At 44.7% G+C, this 16967-nt stretch overlaps 1 protein-coding gene across 2 annotated transcripts in view; it reads right to left on the bottom strand.

Annotated features, from left to right (window-relative positions):
* The window catches only part of LOC106560618 (ras-related protein Rab-6B), a 180750-nt gene that overhangs the window by 57549 nt on the left and 106234 nt on the right, over positions 1 to 16967 (bottom strand). For both annotated transcript variants that reach the window (XM_045687974.2, XM_082957104.1), the window contains exons 5-6: positions 13448 to 13559; positions 266 to 359 (exon numbers count right to left, since the gene is read on the bottom strand). In XM_045687974.2, the coding sequence (XP_045543930.1) occupies positions 266 to 359; positions 13448 to 13559 (206 nt within the window). The remainder of the gene's footprint in view (positions 1 to 265; positions 360 to 13447; positions 13560 to 16967) is intronic.

Below are 16967 nucleotides of genomic sequence, written 5' to 3'. Positions count from 1 at the left end.
TGGTCTCTATAAACACTAACCTGTTTGACGTTGTAGCCAGTCTTGGCGCTGGTCTCTGTAAACACTAACCTGTTTGACGTTGTAGCCTGTCTTGACGCTGGTCTCAATAAACACTAACCTGTTTGACGTTGTAGCCTGTCTTGGCGCTGGTCTCAATAAACACTAACCTGTTTGACGTTGTAGCCTGTCTTGGCGCTGGTCTCTGTAAACACTAACCTGTTTGACGTTGTAGCCTGTCTTGGCGCTGGTCTCAATAAACACTAACCTGTTTGACGTTGTAGCCTGTCTTGGCGCTGGTCTCTATAAACATGACGCTGAGCTCCTTGGCCCGCTGTTCTCCTTCCTCTATGGTGATCTGTCTGGGAGGTAGAAATATTAGGTTCAGTTATCAAACACCCTTATGACATTAAACAACATAAAGGTGAGTGATTGGTACCCCCTGGGTAAGGAGGTTTTCTACAGTAGACACCCACTGGGCAAGGAGGTTTTCTACAGTAGAGACTCCCTGGGTAAGGAGGTTTTCTACAGTAGAGACTCCCTGGGTAAGGAGGTAATCTACTGTAGAGACTCCCTGGGTAAGGAGGTTTTCTGGAGTAGAGACCCACTGGGTAAGGAGGTTTTCTGGAGCAGAGACCCACTGGGTAAGGAGGTTTTCTGGAGTAGAGACCCACTGGGTAAGGAGGTTTTCTACTGTAGAGACCCACTGGGTAAGGAGGTTTTCTACATTAGAGACCCCCTGGGTAAGGAGGTTTTCTACTGTAGAGACCCACTGGGTACGGAGGTTTTCTACAGTAGAGACCCACTGGGTAAGGAGGTTTTCTACAGTAGAGACCCACTGGGTAAGGAGGTTTTCTACAGAGAGACCCACTGGGTAAGGAGATTTTCTAAATTAGAGACCCACTGGGTAAGGAGGTTTTCTACAGTAGAGACCCACTGGGTAAGGAGGTTTTCTATAGTAGAGACTCCCTGGGTAAGGAGGTTTTCTACAGTAGAGACCCACTGGGTAAGGAGGTTTTCTATAGTAGAGACCCACTGGGAACAGAAGTCAGTAAAATGTCTAGTTTTAACATTTGATTTAAGTTGTCAAATAACGTGAATTCAATTTGAAATCCCCCCCCCAAATTTTTTTTACCATGTCACTGAATTTGGGTTAAAAGTTACGTGAAAAAAAAATACTAACTTCACAAAATTCCTTTACATTGATGACTTTTTATAAATCAAATCAGTTTTCCACATTGATTCAATGTCATCACATTGCAGTGTTTTGCTGAAATTATGTGGAAGTAATGTTGTGCCCAGTTTGTGCCCAATGGGGAAGTAGTGTAGTCTACAGGATACAGAAACCAACAATCTGCCACATTATTCATTCACTCACTGAGCAGTACTGGTGATGAAGCTGATTGTTTTGTGGCCTGAGAAAATGAATTAATTACTGCCTATTACTACGACTCCGATGAATTAGTCCTGGGGGTGGGAGAAACGGAAAGTGCCAGGTGACAGAATGTAGGGATGTAAATCTGTTTACAAATGTTGATTAATGTTTAATGGCCCTGTCAAAGAAAACCTAATACGTAAAGAAGAATAGCAGAAATCCATGAAGTTTGAGGTTGATCTCTTCTTCATAGGCTTTAGGCCAGCTAGCTTGTTTTTTTTGTTGGTGGGTTGAAGGTAGAGGTCGACCGATTAATCGGAATGGCCGATTAATTAGGGCCGATTTCACGTCTTCGTAACAACCGGTAATCGGCATTTTTTGGGACACCGATCATGGCCGATTACATTGCATTCCAAGAGGAGACAGCGTGGCAGGCTGACTACCTGTTATGCGAGTGCAGCAAGGAGCCAAGGTAAGGTGCTAGCTAGCATTAAATATATCTTAACATAATCACTAGTCAACTACACATGGTTGATGATATTACTAGTTTATCTAGCGTGTCCTGCGTTGCATATAATCGATGCGGTGCCTGTTAATTTATCATTGAATCACAGCCTACTTCGCCAAACGGGTGATTTATGTCACGGGTGTCGTTGTGTATTGATGACCAAAACGCAGCAGGAATGTGGATGCTCATCTTTATAATGTATTAAATAAAGAGAACCTCAAAAACAACAATAGAAAAGAAGGACAGACAACAGTTTCACAGGCTATACTCACAGCAGTGCAAACTACAACTACCCACAACTAAACAGGTGAAAACAAGCATTTTAAATATGACTCCCAATCAGGAACAATGATGAACAGCTGTTCCTGATCGAGAGCCACACAGACTACAAAGAAATATACAAACTAGAAAACCATAGAAAACCAACACTAGAACATACACAAAAACCCCGGACTAGATAAACCAAACACCCCTTATATACTACACACACAACCGGAACCATATGAAACAAATACCCCTCTGCCACGTCCTGACCAAATATATAATACAAATACTCCCTCTACTGGTCAGGACGTGACAATTTAACAAGCGTATTCGCGAAAAAAGCACTGTCGTTGCACCAATGTGTACCTAACCATAAACATCAACGCCTTTCTTAAAATCAATACACAAGTATATATTTTTAAACCTGCATATTTACTTAATATTGCCTGCTAACATGAATTTCTTTTAACTTGGGAAATTGTGTCACTTCTCTTGCGTTCTGTGCAAAAGAGTCAGGGTATATGCAGGAGTTTGGGCCGCCTGGCTCGTTGCGAACTGTGAAGACTATTTCTTCCTAACAAAGACAGCCAACTTTGCCAAACGGGGATGATTTAACAAAAGCGCATTTGCGAAAAAAGCACAATCATTGCACGAATGTACCTAACCATAAACATCAATGCCTTTCTTAAAATCAATACACAGAAGTATATATTTTTTAAATCTGCATATTTAGTTTAAAGAAATTCATGTTAGCAGGCAATATTAAACTAGGGAAATTGTGTCATTTCTCTTGCGTTGATTGCACACAGAGTCAGGGTATATGCAGCAGTTTGGGCCGCCTGGCTCGTTGCGTACTAATTTGCCAGAATTTTACGGAATTAACATTGACATTGAAGGTTGTGCAATGTAACAGCAATATTTAGACTTATGGATACCACCCGTTAGATAAAATACAGAACGGTTCTGTATTTCACTGAAAGAATAAACGTTATGTTTTCGAAATGATCGTTTCTGGATTTGACCATATTAATGACCTAAGGCTCGTATTTCTGTGTGTTTATTATATCATAATTAAGTCTATGATTTGATAGAGCAGTCTGACTGAGCGGTGGTAGGCAGTAGCAGGTTCGCAAGCATTCATTCAAACAGCACTTTCCTGCGTTTGCAAGCAGCTCTTCACTGTGCTTCAAGCATTGTGCTGTTTATGACTTCAAGCCTATCAACTCCCGAGATTAGGCTAGCAATACTAAAGTACCTATTAGAACATCCAATAGTCAAAGGTATATGAAATACAAATGGTATAGAGAGAAATAGTCCTATAATTCCTATAATAACTACAACCTAAAACTTCTTACCTGGGAAAATTGAAGACTCATGTTAAAAGGAACCACTAGCTTTCATATGTTCTCATGTTCTGAGCAAGGAACTTAAACGTTAGCTTTTTTATATGGTGTCACGCTCTGACCATAGAGAGTCCTTGGTTCTCTATGGTATAGTAGGTCAGGGCGTGACTGGGGGTGTTCTATGTTGTTTATTTCTATGTTGGTATGTTTGGTATGGTTCCCAATCAGAGGCAGCTGTTTAGCGTTGTCTCTGATTGGGGATCATATTTAGGCAGCCATTTCCCCACTGTGTTTTGTTGGGATCTTGTTTTTGTGTAGGTGCCTATTTGCACTTCACTGTCTTCACGTTTCGTTTGATCATTATTGTTTTTGTATTTTGATGAAGTTTCACATTATAATAAAGATGTGGAACGCTACTCACGCTGCGCCTTGGTCCAATTATTATGACGATCGTGACACATGGCACATATTGCACTTTTACTTTCTTCTCCAACACTTTGTTTTTGCATTATTTAAACCAAATTGAACATGTTTCATTATTTATTTGAGGCTAAATTGATTTTATTGATGAGCTATATTAAGTTAAAATAAGTGTTCATTGTTCATTCAGTATTGTTGTAATTGTCATTATTACAAATATATATATAAAGATCGGCCGATTAATCGGCAGCGGCTTTTTTGGCCCTCCAATAATCGGTATCGGCGTTGAAAAATCATAATCGGTCGACCTCTAGTTGAAAGTATTAGCATCAGCAATCCCTCAAGGGTTCATAGTATATGATGGTCAAGTGTATCTGGACAGAGACTATAACATCCTGCTGACTGCACAGACCAGCCTGGTAGTGAAACCAACTGTGTTACAATCACAGAGCAGCCAGCCCAGACCAGCCTGGTAGCTAAACCAACTGTTACAATCACAGACCGGCCAGCCCAGACCAGCCTGGTAGTGAAACCAACTGTGTTACAATCACAGAGCAGCCAGCCCAGACCAGCCTGGTAGTGAAACCAACTGTGTTACAATCACAGACTGGCCAGCCCAGACCAGCCTGGTAGCTAAACCAACTGTGTTACAATCACAGACCGGCCAGCCCAGACCAGCCTGGTAGCTAAACCAACTGTGTTACAATCACAGAGCAGCCAGCCCAGACCAGCCTGGTAGTGAAACCAACTGTGTTACAATCACAGACTGGCCAGCCCAGACCAGCCTGGTAGCTAAACCAACTGTGTTACAATCACAGACCGGCCAGCCCAGACCAGCCTGGTAGCTAAACCAACTGTGTTACAATCACAGACCGGCCAGCCCAGACCAGCCTGGGGGCTAAACCAACTGTGTTACAATCACAGAGCAGCCAGCCCAGACCAGCCTGGTAGCTAAACCAACGGTGTTACAATCACAGAGCAGCCAGCCCAGACCAGCCTGGTAGCTAAACCAACTGTGTTACAATCACAGACTGGCCAGCCCAGACCAGCCTGGTAGTGAAACCAACTGTGTTACAATCACAGACCGGCCAGCCCAGACCAGCCTGGTAGCTAAATCAACGGTGTTACAATCACAGAGCAGCCAGCCCAGACCAGCCTGGTAGCTAAACCAACAGTGTTACAATCACAGAGCAGCCAGCCCAGACCAGCCTGGTAGCTAAACCAACTGTGTTACAATCACAGAGCAGTCAGGCCAGACCAGCCTGGTAGCTAAACCAACTGTGTTACAATCACAGAGCAGCCAGCCCAGACCAGCCTGGTAGCTAAACCAACTGTGTTACAATCACAGAGCAGCCAGGCCCCCCCCAAAAAATAGATGCTTCTACCCAGTAAAATATAACTTCAATCAAACAGTACTATTAAAGGTGAGAAGAAACAAAGTGTCAGCTTTAAGAAACGCATGGGGGGGATATTCTGTCCAAGATATTTATCTGATGAATAGACTCAAAGGATTGGAGAAAAACATCTTCAGTAAGAAGTGAACCCCAGAAGGGGGTGTTGTTGGGGCTGTGTTTCTGGACCTAAGGAAGGCATTTGATACTGTAAACCATGAGATTCTCATCACAAAATTGTCCAAGTTCAACTTTTCCCCCGATGCCTTGAGATGGATGAAATCATACATTGAAGGCAGAACTCAATGTGTAAGAGTGAGCAATGAGCTGTCGCCCACTCTTAGCTATGATGTGGGTGTGCCCCAAGGGTCAATACTGGGGCCCCTCCTGTTCAGCCTGTACATTCATGATCTGCCTTCTGTCAATACTGGGGCCCCTCCTGTTCAGCCTGTACATTAATGATCTGCCTTCTGTCTGTACTGGGTCTGAAGTTCAAATGTATGCAGATGATACAGTGATATATGTGCATGCAAAGAGCAAACAACAAGCTGCACAAGAACTCACTAATGTAATGGTCCAGGTTACAAAGTGGCTCAGTGACTCATGTTTGCATCCCAATGTGAAAAAAACTGTTTGCATGTTGTTCACAAAGAGGGCAACAGATGCTACTGAACCAGATGTCTGTGTATCAGGGGAGAAGCTCCAGGTGGTATCTGATTTGAAGTACTTTGGCATCATACTTGATTCCAACCTCTCTTTTAAAAAGCATGTGAAAAAGGTAATTCAAATAACCAAATTCAACCTAGCTAATTTCCGATTTATACGAAATTGTTTGACTACAGAGGTAGCAAAACTGTACTTTAAATCTATGATACCCCCCCCCCCCCCCCCCCCACACACTTAACATACTGCTTGACTAGTTGGGCCCAAGCTTGCTGTACAACATTAAAACCTATTCAGCCTGTCTACAAACAGGCTCTCAAAGTGCTTGATAGGAAGCCCAATAGCCACCATCACTGTTACATCCTCAGAAAGCATGAGCTCCTGAGTTGGGAAAATCTTGTGCAATACACCGACGCATGTCTTGTATTCAAGATCCTAAATGTCCTGGCTCCCCCTCCACTCAGTACTTTAGTTAAACAGAAAACCCAAACATATGGCAGCAGATCCACAAGGTCTGCCATGAGAGGTGACTGTATAGTTCCCTTAAGGAAAAACACCTTTAGTAAATCCGCTTTCTCTGTGAGAGCTTCCCATGTCTGGAATACACTACCATCAGACACACATAACTGCACCACATATCACACTTTCACAAAATGCATGAAGACATGGCTAAAGGTCAATCAGATTTGTGAACATAATCCCTAGCTGTGTATTGCCGCTTTCCATGTTGTCTGTTGTCTGTAGCTTGTGAGGTATGGAAACACTTTGTTGCTTTTATGGATTTTGTCTTGTTGCTTTTTGTTCTATGTTGCTCTGTCTGTATGCTACATCTTGCTTGTCCTATGTTGCTCTGTCTGTATGCTACGTCTTGCTTGTTCTATGTTGCTCTGTTTGTATGCTACATCTTGCTTGTCCTATGTTGCTCGGTCTGTATGCTACATCTTGCTTGTCCTATGTTGCTCTGTCTGTATGCTATGTCTTGCTTGTTCTATGTTGCTCTGTTTGTATGCTATGTCTTGCTTGTCCTATGTTGCTCTGCGTGTGCTCACTGCTCATTGATTGTCTGTATTGTAATTGTTTTTAATAACCTGCCCAGGGACTGCGGTTGAAAATTAGCCGGCTGGCTAAAACCGGCACTTTTACTGAAACATTGATTAATGTGCACTGTCCCTGTAAAAACAAACTAAACTCAAACCACCACATCTCTGGAGCTGTATTTACATTATACTACCACCTGACAGTATTTATAGTACACTACCACCTGACAGTATTTACAGTATACTACCACCTGACAGTATTTACAGTATACTACCACCTGGCAGTATTTACAGTATACTACCACCTGGCTGTATTTACAGTATACTACCACCTGGCAGTATTTACAGTATACTACCACCTGGCAGTATTTACAGTATACTACCACCTGGCAGTATTTACAGTATATTATCACCTGGCAGTATTTACAGTATACTACCACCTGACAGTATTTACAGTACACTACCACCTGACAGTATTTTCAGTATACTACCACCTGACAGTATTTACAGTATACTACCACCTGACAGTATTTACAGTATACTACCACCTGACAGTATTTACAGTACACTACCACCTGACAGTATTTACAGTATACTACCACCTGACAGTATTTACAGTATACTACCACCTGACAGTATTTACAGTATACTACCACCTGGCAGTATTTACAGTATACTACCACCTGACAGTATTTCCAGTATACTACCACCTGACAGTATTTACAGTATACTACCACCTGGCAGTATTTACAGTATACTACCACCTGACAGTATTTACAGTATACTACCACGTGACAGTATTTAAAGTATACTACCACCTGACAGTATTGCTATCTCTAGATACATGACTGTACAATACCTCTGGGTCCCAGCATTCTATATTCATCATCAGACTGTACAGTAATTCAAACTGACCTCCTGTCCTGTTCCCTAGAGTGGTTGTGAATGTATAGATGTGTACAGTGCCTTCGGAAAGTATTCAGATGCCTTCACTTTTTAACACATTTTGTTTTACGCTACAGCCTTATTCTAAAATGCATCTTCAGCAATCTACACACAATACCCCATAACGACAAAGCGAAAACCGTTTTTTTTTGCAAATTTATTACAAATAAAATAACTTATTTACATAAGTATTCAGACCCTTTGCTATGAGACTCAAAATTGAGCTCAGGTGCATCCTGTTTCCATTGATTATCATTGGGATGTTTCTACAACTTGATTGGAATCCACCTGTGGTAAATTAAATTGATTTGGAAAGGCACACACCTGCCCACAGTTGACAGTGCATGTCAGAAGGAATTGTTCGTAGAGTTCAGAGACAGGATCGTGTCGAGGCACAGATCTGGGGAAGGGTACCAAAAAATGTCTACAGAATTGAAGGTCTCTAAGAACACAGTGGCCTCTATCATTCTTAAATGGAAGAAGTTTGGAACCACCAAGACTCTTCCTAGAGCTGGCCGCCCTGCCAAACTGAGCAATTGGGGGAGAAGGGCCTTGGTCAGGGAGGTGTGCAAGAACCCGATGGTCACTCTGACAGAGCTCCAGAGTTCCTCTGTTATGATGGGACAACATTCCAGAAGGACAACTTTCTCTGCAGCACTCCACCAATCAGGTCTTTATGGTAGAGTGGCCAGACGGAAGCCACTCCTCAGTAAAAGGCACATGACAGCCCGCTTGGAGTTCGCCAAAAGGCACCTAAAGATTCTCAGACCATGAGAAACAAGATTCTCTGGTCTGATGAAACCAAGATTGAACCCTTTGTCCTGAATGCCAAGCATCATGTCTGGAGGAAACCTGGCACCATCCCTACAGTGAAGCATGGTGGTGGCAGCATCATGCTGTGGGGATGTTTTTCAGTGGCAGGGACTGGGACAGGATCGAGTCAGGATGAACATTATTAGGCCCTAGCAGTGTGGAGAAGGCTGAGATATTATTAGGTCCTATCAGTGTGGAGAAGGCTGAGACATTATTAGGTCCTAGCAGTGTGGAGAAGGCTGAGATATTATTAGGCCCTAGCAGTGTGGAGAAGGCTGATATATTATTAGGTACTAGCAGTGTGGAGAAGGCTGAGATATTATTAGGTCCTAGCAGTGTGGAGAAGACTGAGACATTATTAGGTCCTAGCAGTGTGGAGAAGGCTGAGGCATTATTAGGTCCTAGCAGTGTGGAGAAGGCTGATACATTATTAGGTCCTAGCAGTGTGGAGAAGGCTGATACATTATTAGGTCCTAGCAGTGTGGAGAAGGCTGATACATTATTAGGTCCTAGCAGTGTGGAGAAGGCTGAGATATTATTAGGTCCTAGCAGTGTGGAGAAGGCTGATACATTATTAGGTCCTAGCAGTGTGGAGAAGGCTGATACATTATTAGGTCCTAGCAGTGTGGAGAAGGCTGAGATATTATTAGGTCCTAGCAGTGTGGAGAAGGCTGAGATATTATTAGGTCCTAGCAGTGTGGAGAAGGCTGAGATATTATTAGGGCCTAGCAGTGTGGTTGTGGAGAAGGCTGATACAGTATTAGGTCCTAGCAGTGTGGAGAAGGCTGAGACATTATTAGGTCCTAGTAGTGTGGAGAAGGCTGAGATATTATTAGGTCCTAGCAGTGTGGAGAAGGCTGAGATATTATTAGGTCCTAGCAGTGTGGAGAAGGCTGATACATTATTAGGTCCTAGCAGTGTGGAGAAGGCTGAGATATTATTAGGTCCTAGCAGTGTGGAGAAGGCTGAGATATTATTAGGTCCTATCAGTGTGGAGAAGGCTGATACATTATTAGGTCATAGCAGTGTGGAGAAGGCTGAGATATTATTAGGGCCTAGCAGTGTGGTTGTGGAGAAGGCTGATACATTATTAGGTCATAGCAGTGTGGAGAAGGCTGAGATATTATTAGGTCCTAGCAGTGTGGTTGTGGAGAAGGCTGATACATTATTAGGTCCTAGCAGTGTGGAGAAGGCTGAGATATTATTAGGTCCTAGCAGTGTGGAGAAGGCTGAGACATTATTAGGTCCTAGCAGTGTGAAGAAGGCTGATATATTATTAGGTCCTAGCAGTGTGGAGAAGGCTGAGATATTATTAGGTACCAGAAGTGTAGTTGTGGAGAAGACTGAGACATTATTAGGTCCTAGCAGTGTGGAGAAGACTGAGATATTATTAGGTCCTAGCAGTGTGGAGAAGACTGAGATATTATTAGGTCCTAGCAGTGTGGAGAAGGCTGAGATATTATTAGGTCCTAGCAGTGTGGAGAAGGCTGAGATATTATTAGGTACTAGCAGTGTGGAGAAGGCTGAGATATTATTAGGTCCTAGCAGTGTGGAGAAGGCTGAGATATTATTAGGTCCTAGCAGTGTGGAGAAGGCTGAGATATTATTAGGTCCTAGCAGTGTGGAGAAGGCTAGCTGCCTAACGTTAGCTAGGCTAGGGATTAGGGTTAAATTTAGGAGACAGGTTAAAGGGTTAAGATTAGGGTTAGGGGAAGGGTTATCTAAAATGATTAAGATTATGGGTTAGGGTTACGGTTAACAAAACATTTTGGGAACAATGCAGCAATGGAGAAGTGAAACAAATACCAAAATATCCTTAACACATTGCACCATGTCTACACACCGGCCTTGACACACTACACCATGTCTACAAGACAGCCCTGTCTTAACACACTGCACCATGTCTACAAGACAGCCCTGTCTTAACACACTGCACCATGTCTACAAGACAGCCCTGTCTTAACACACTGCATCATGTCTACAAGACAGCCCTGTCTTAACACACTGCACCATGTCTACAAGACAGCCCTGTCTTAACACACTGCAATATGTCTACAAGACAGCCCTGTCTTAACACACTGCACCATGTCTACAAGACAGCCATGTCTTAACACACTGCACCATGTCTACAAGACAGCCCTGTCTTAACACACTGCAATATGTCTACAAGACAGCCCTGTCTTAACACACTGCACCATGTCTACAAGACAGCCCTGTCTTAACACACTGCATCATGTCTACAAGACACCCCTGTCTTAACACACTGCACCATGTCTACAAGATAGCCCTGTCTTAACACACTGCACCATGTCTACAAGATAGCCCTGTCTTAACACACTGCATCATGTCTACAAGACAGCCCTGTCTTAACACACTGCACCATGTCTACAAGACAGCCCTGTCTTAACACACTGCACCATGTCTATAAGACAGCCCTGTCTTAACACACTGCACCATGTCTACAAGACAGCCCTGTCTTAACACACTGCACCATGTCTACAAGATAGCCCTGTCTTAACACACTGCACCATGTCTACAAGACAGCCCTGTCTTAACACACTGCACCATGTCTACAAGACAGCCCTGTCTTAACACACTGCACCATGTCTATAAGACAGCCCTGTCTTAACACACTGCACCATGTCTACAAGACAGCCCTGTCTTAACACACTGCACCATGTCTACAAGACAGCCCTGTCTTAACACACTGCACCATGTCTATAAGACAGCCCTGTCTTAACACACTGCACCATGTCTACAAGACAGCCCTGTTTTAACACACTGCATCATGTCTACAAGACAGCCCTGTCTTAACACACTGCACAATGTCTACAAGACAGCCCTGTCTTAACACACTGCACCATGTCTATAAAACAGCCCTGTCTTAACACACTGCACCATGTCTACAAGACAGCCCTGTTTTAACACACTGCACCATGTCTACAAGACAGCCCTGTTTTAACACACTGCACCATGTCTACAAGACAGCCTTTTGCTTTTATCAAAATCTCACATATGGTAGCTAGCTGCTCTAAACCCTGTCCTACAGCCTGATCTAATCCCTGTTTTACAGCCTTGTCTAATTCTTGTCCTACAGCCTGATCTAAAACCTGTCCTACAGCCTGATCTAAAACCTGTCCTACAGCCTGATCTAATCCCTGTTTTACAGCCTTGTCTAATTCTTGTCCTACAGCCTGATCTAAAACCTGTCCTACAGCCTGATCTAAAACCTGTCCTACAGCCTGATCTAATCCCTGTTTTACAGCCATGTCTAATTCTTGTCCTACAGCCTGATCTAAAACCTGTCCTACAGCCTGATCTAATCCCGTCCCTACAGCCTGATCTAATCCCGTCCCTACAGCCTGATCTAATCCCGTCCCTACAGCCTGATCTAATCCCTGTTTTACAGCCTTGTCTAATTCTTGTCCTACAGCCTGATCTAAAACCTGTCCTACAGCCTGGTCTAATCCCTGTCCTACAGCCGGATTTAATCCCTGTTTTACAGCCTGATCTAATCCCTGCAATACAGCCTGATCTAATCCCTGTAATACAGCCTGATCTAATCCCTGCAATACAGCCTGATCTAATCCCTGTAATACAGCCTGATCTAATCCCTGTCCTACAGCCTGATCTAAACCCTGCAATACAGCCTGATCTAATCCCTGTCCCATAGCTTTATCTGCCGTTATGGCCGCCTTCCTTGAATGTTAATTGACTGATCCAGTCAATCTGACTCAGGAAACTGCCTTGCACAGCACTTTATCTGCCTCCCCTAGATCAATTAGACACTGGGTGAGCTTTCCAAATGGCACCTTATTCCCTATATAGTGCACTACTTTTGACCAGGGTTTTGGTCAAAAGTAGTGCACTGTGTAAGTAATAGGGTTCTATTTGGGATTTAACCTCTGGTTCTGAGATGTGAGCATGCCGGTGGGAATATCGGCTGCAGCGGAAGCGGGAAGCGGAGGTGTATCTTAACCTATCCTCCGCCAGCTGTGCCTGCCATCTTAACGACCCTGTAAACGCTATTATTACTGTGCCTGGCTAGAGGTGCTGACCATCACTGTGAAGTTGGGTTTTGTCTACGTCCCAAATAGCACCTTATTCCCTTTATAGTGCTTTACTTTTACCCATAGGCCTCTGGTCAAATGTAGTGCACTGTAAAGGGAAGAGGGAGCCCATTTGGTCTCGTGTGGCTCAGTTGGTAGAGAGCGGCGCTTGTAACGACAAGGTTGTGGGTTCAATTCCCACAGGGGGACCAGTACGAAAATATATTTTAAAAAAACTACTGTAAATCGCTCTGGATAAGTGCGTCTGATAAATTATTAAAAAAAAATATATATATATAGATATATATATATATATAAAATATAAAATAAAAAAATTGAGATGTAGGATTTGTGTGTGGTGGTTTAGCAAGGCTGTGACGGTGCCTTGGTAACTCTACCTGGCAGCGGTGTCACTGGGTTTGTTGGACAGGATGCTGAGGGGACATAGAAAGCAGTGAGACGGACTAACTGAGGCATACTACTCTACGTCTCATGTTTAATTAAATGTGGCTGAAGCCTGAAACACACTACCTAAAAGCCTCGTCACTCCCCCACTGGTCCATAAATAAGACCCCTGCTTCTTAACACAGCATGAAAGGCAAAAGGCTTCTGATTATATGTCTACGGATACACTACACATACCTCTTATCTCCCAAGTCTGTTTTGTTGCCGACCAGCATAATAATTACATCACTTCCTCTCTCTGTTCTGACGTCATCGATCCATTTGGATGTTTGCTGGAAGGAGTTCACATCTGTTGAGGAATAGCAGAAGCAAAAAAAAAAAGTATTTCAAGTGGACTGAATATCAGATATTGTTTAAACGTGCCTATTGCCAAAGAATGGTGGTGTATACATTGTATACAGACACAATGTATAACTTCAATATTCACAAATGTAATTTGCATATCACTCTCAGATATAAGATGAAAATATCAAAATGTTCGACCTTTTCAATGTGGGTTTGGTAGCATTCCTATTGACCTTGACCCAACCCATTCCTATTGACCTTGACCCAACCCATTCCTATTGACCTTGACCCACCCCATTCCTATTGACCTTGACCCAACCCATTCCTATTGACCTTGACCCAACCCATTCCTATTGACCTTGACCCACCCCATTCCTATTGACCTTGACCTAACCCATTCCTATTGACCTTGACCCAACCCATTCCTATTGACCTTGACCCACCCCATTCCTATTGACCTTGACCCAACCCATTCCTATTGACCTTGACCCAACCCATTCCTATTGACCTTGACCCACCCCATTCCTATTGACCTTGACCCAACCCATTCCTATTGACCTTGACCCACCCCATTCCTATTGACCTTGACCCAACCCATTCCTATTGACCTTGACCCAACCCATTCCTATTGACCTTGACCCACCCCATTCCTATTGACCTTGACCCACCCCATTCCTATTGACCTTGACCCACCCCATTCCTATTGACCTTGACCCACCCCATTCCTATTGACCTTGACCCACCCCATTCCTATTGACCTTGACCCACCCCATTCCTATTGACCTTGACCCACCCCATTCCTATTGACCTTGACCCAACCCATTCCTATTGACCTTGACCCACCCCATTCCTATTGACCTTGACCCACCCCATTCCTATTGACCTTGACCTAACCCATTCCTATTGACCTTGACCCAGGGAACCATGTTAGGGAACCATGAAGGGAGCCATGTTAGGGAGCCATGTTAGGGAGCCATGTTAGGGAGCCATGTTAGGGAGCCATGAAGGGAGCCATGAAGGGAGCCATGTTAGGGAGCCATGTTAGGGAGCCATGAAGGGCGCCATGTTAGGGAGCCATGTTAGGGAGCCATGTTAGGGAGCCATGTTAGGGAGCCATGAAGGGAGCCATGAAGGGAGCCATGTTAGGGAACCATGTTAGGGAACCATGAAGGGAGCCATGTTAGGGAGCCATGTTAGGGAGCCATGAAGGGAGACATGAAGGGAGCCATGTTAGGGAGCCATGTTAGGGAGCCATGAAGGGAGCCATGTTAGGGAGCCATGTTAGGGAGCCATGTTAGGGAACCATGTTAGGGAACCATGAAGGTAGCCATGTTAGGGAGCCATGTTAGGGAGCCATGTTAGGGAGCCATGAAGGGAGCCATGTTAGGGAACCATGAAGGTAGCCATGAAGGGAACCATGTTAGGGAGCCATGTTAGGGAGCCATGAAGGGAGCCATGTTAGGGAGACATGTTAGGGAGCCATGAAGGAAACCATTTTCGGGGGCCATGTTAGGGAGCCATGTTAGGGAGCCATGTTAGGGAACCATGTTAGGGAGCCATGAAGCGAGCCATGTTAGGGAGACATGTTAGGGAGCCATGAAGGAAACCATGTTCGGGAGCCATGTTAGGGAGCCATGTTAGGGAACCATGTTAGGGAGCCATGAAGGGAGCCATGTTAGGGAGCCATGTTAGGGAGCCATGTTAGGGAGCTATGAAGGGAGCCATGTTAGGGAGCCATGAAGGGAACCATGTTAGGCAACCATGTTAGGGAGCCATGTTAGGGAGCCATGTTAAGGAGCCATGTTAAGGAGCCATGTTAGGGAGCCATGAAGGGAACCATGTTAGGGAGCCATGAAGGGAGCCATGAAGGGAGCCATGTTAGGGAGCCATTTTAGGGAGCCATGTTAGGGAGCCATGAAGGGAGCCATGTTAGGGAGCCATGTTAGGGAGCCATGAAGGGAACCATGTTAGGGAGCCATGTTAGGGAGACATGTTAGGGAGACATGTTAGGGAGCCATGAAGGGAGCCATGAAGGGAGCCATGAAGGGAGCCATGTTAGGGAGCCATTTTAGGGAGCCATGTTAGGGAGCCATGTTAGGGAGCCATGAAGGGAGCCATGAGGGGAGCAATGTTAGGGAGCCATGTTAGGGAGACATGTTAGGGAGCCATGAAGGGAACCATGTTAGGGAGCCATTAAGGGAGCCATGTTAGGGAGCCATGTTAGGGAGCCATGTTAGGGAGCCATGAAGGGAACCATGTTAGGAAGCCATGAAGGGAGCCATGTTAGGGAGCCATGTTAGGGAGCCATGAAGGGAACCATGAAGGGAGCCATGAAGGGAACCATGTTAGGGAGCCATGTTAGGGAGCCATAAAGGGAGCCATGAAGGGCGCCATGTTAGGGAGCCATGTTAGGGAGCCATGTTAGGGAACCATGTTAGGGAGCCGTGTTAGGGAACCGTGTTAGGGAGCCATGTTAGGGAACCATGTTAGGGAGCCATGCTAGGGAACCATGTTAGGGAGCCATGTTAGGGAACCATGTTAGGGAGCCATGTTAGGGAGCCATGTTAGGGAGCCATGAAGGGAGCCACGTTAGGGAGCCATGTTAGGGAGCCATGTTAGGGAGCCATGAAGCGAGCCATGTTAGGGAACCATGAAGGTAGCCATGTTAGGGAGCCATGTTAGGGAGCCATGTTAGGGAGCCATGAAGGGAGCCATGTTAGGGAGCCATGAAGGGAACCATGTTAGGGAGCCATGTTAGGGAGCCATGTTAGGGAGCCATGAAGGGAACCATGTTAGGCAGCCATGAAGGGAGCCACGAAGGGAACCATGAAGGGAGCCATGAAGGGAGCCATGTTAGGGAGCCATGTTAGGGAACCATGTTAGGGAGCCATGAAGGGAGCCATGTTAGGGAGCCATGTTAGGGAGCCATGTTAGGGAGCCATGTTAGGGAACCATGTTAGGGAGCCATGTTAGGGAACCATGTTAGGGAGCCATTATACCTAAACTATTAGCTTTACTGTTCATCTCCTGAGGGTCTTTAACATGACCAGATGTATGTATGTATGTGTGTGTGTGTGTGTGTGTGTGTGTGTGTGTGTGTGTGTGTGTGTGTGTGTGTGTGTGTGTGTGTGTGTGTGAGTGTGTGTGTGTGTGTGTGTGTGTGTGTGTGTGTGTGTGTGTGTATGTGTTTGTGTGTGCGTGTGTGCGTGTGTGTGTGTCTGTGTGTTTGTGTGTGGTCTTAAATATGACCGGCTCCACTCCATCACAAACATATTAAACCACTGCCTCTGATGAACTCCCATCTACAGGGACTGACTTACATGGTTATAGACTGATTATAGACTTTAACATGGTTATAGACTGATTATAGACTAACATGGTTATAGACCAGGGGTGTCAAACGTCCGGCCCG

Source organism: Salmo salar, chromosome 10, assembly GCF_965601325.2.
Source record: "Salmo salar chromosome 10, fSalSal1, whole genome shotgun sequence".
NCBI lineage: Eukaryota > Metazoa > Chordata > Actinopteri > Salmoniformes > Salmonidae > Salmo > Salmo salar.
Note: the sequence above shows the minus strand (reverse complement) of the source record. Positions and strands in the feature narration are given on the sequence as shown.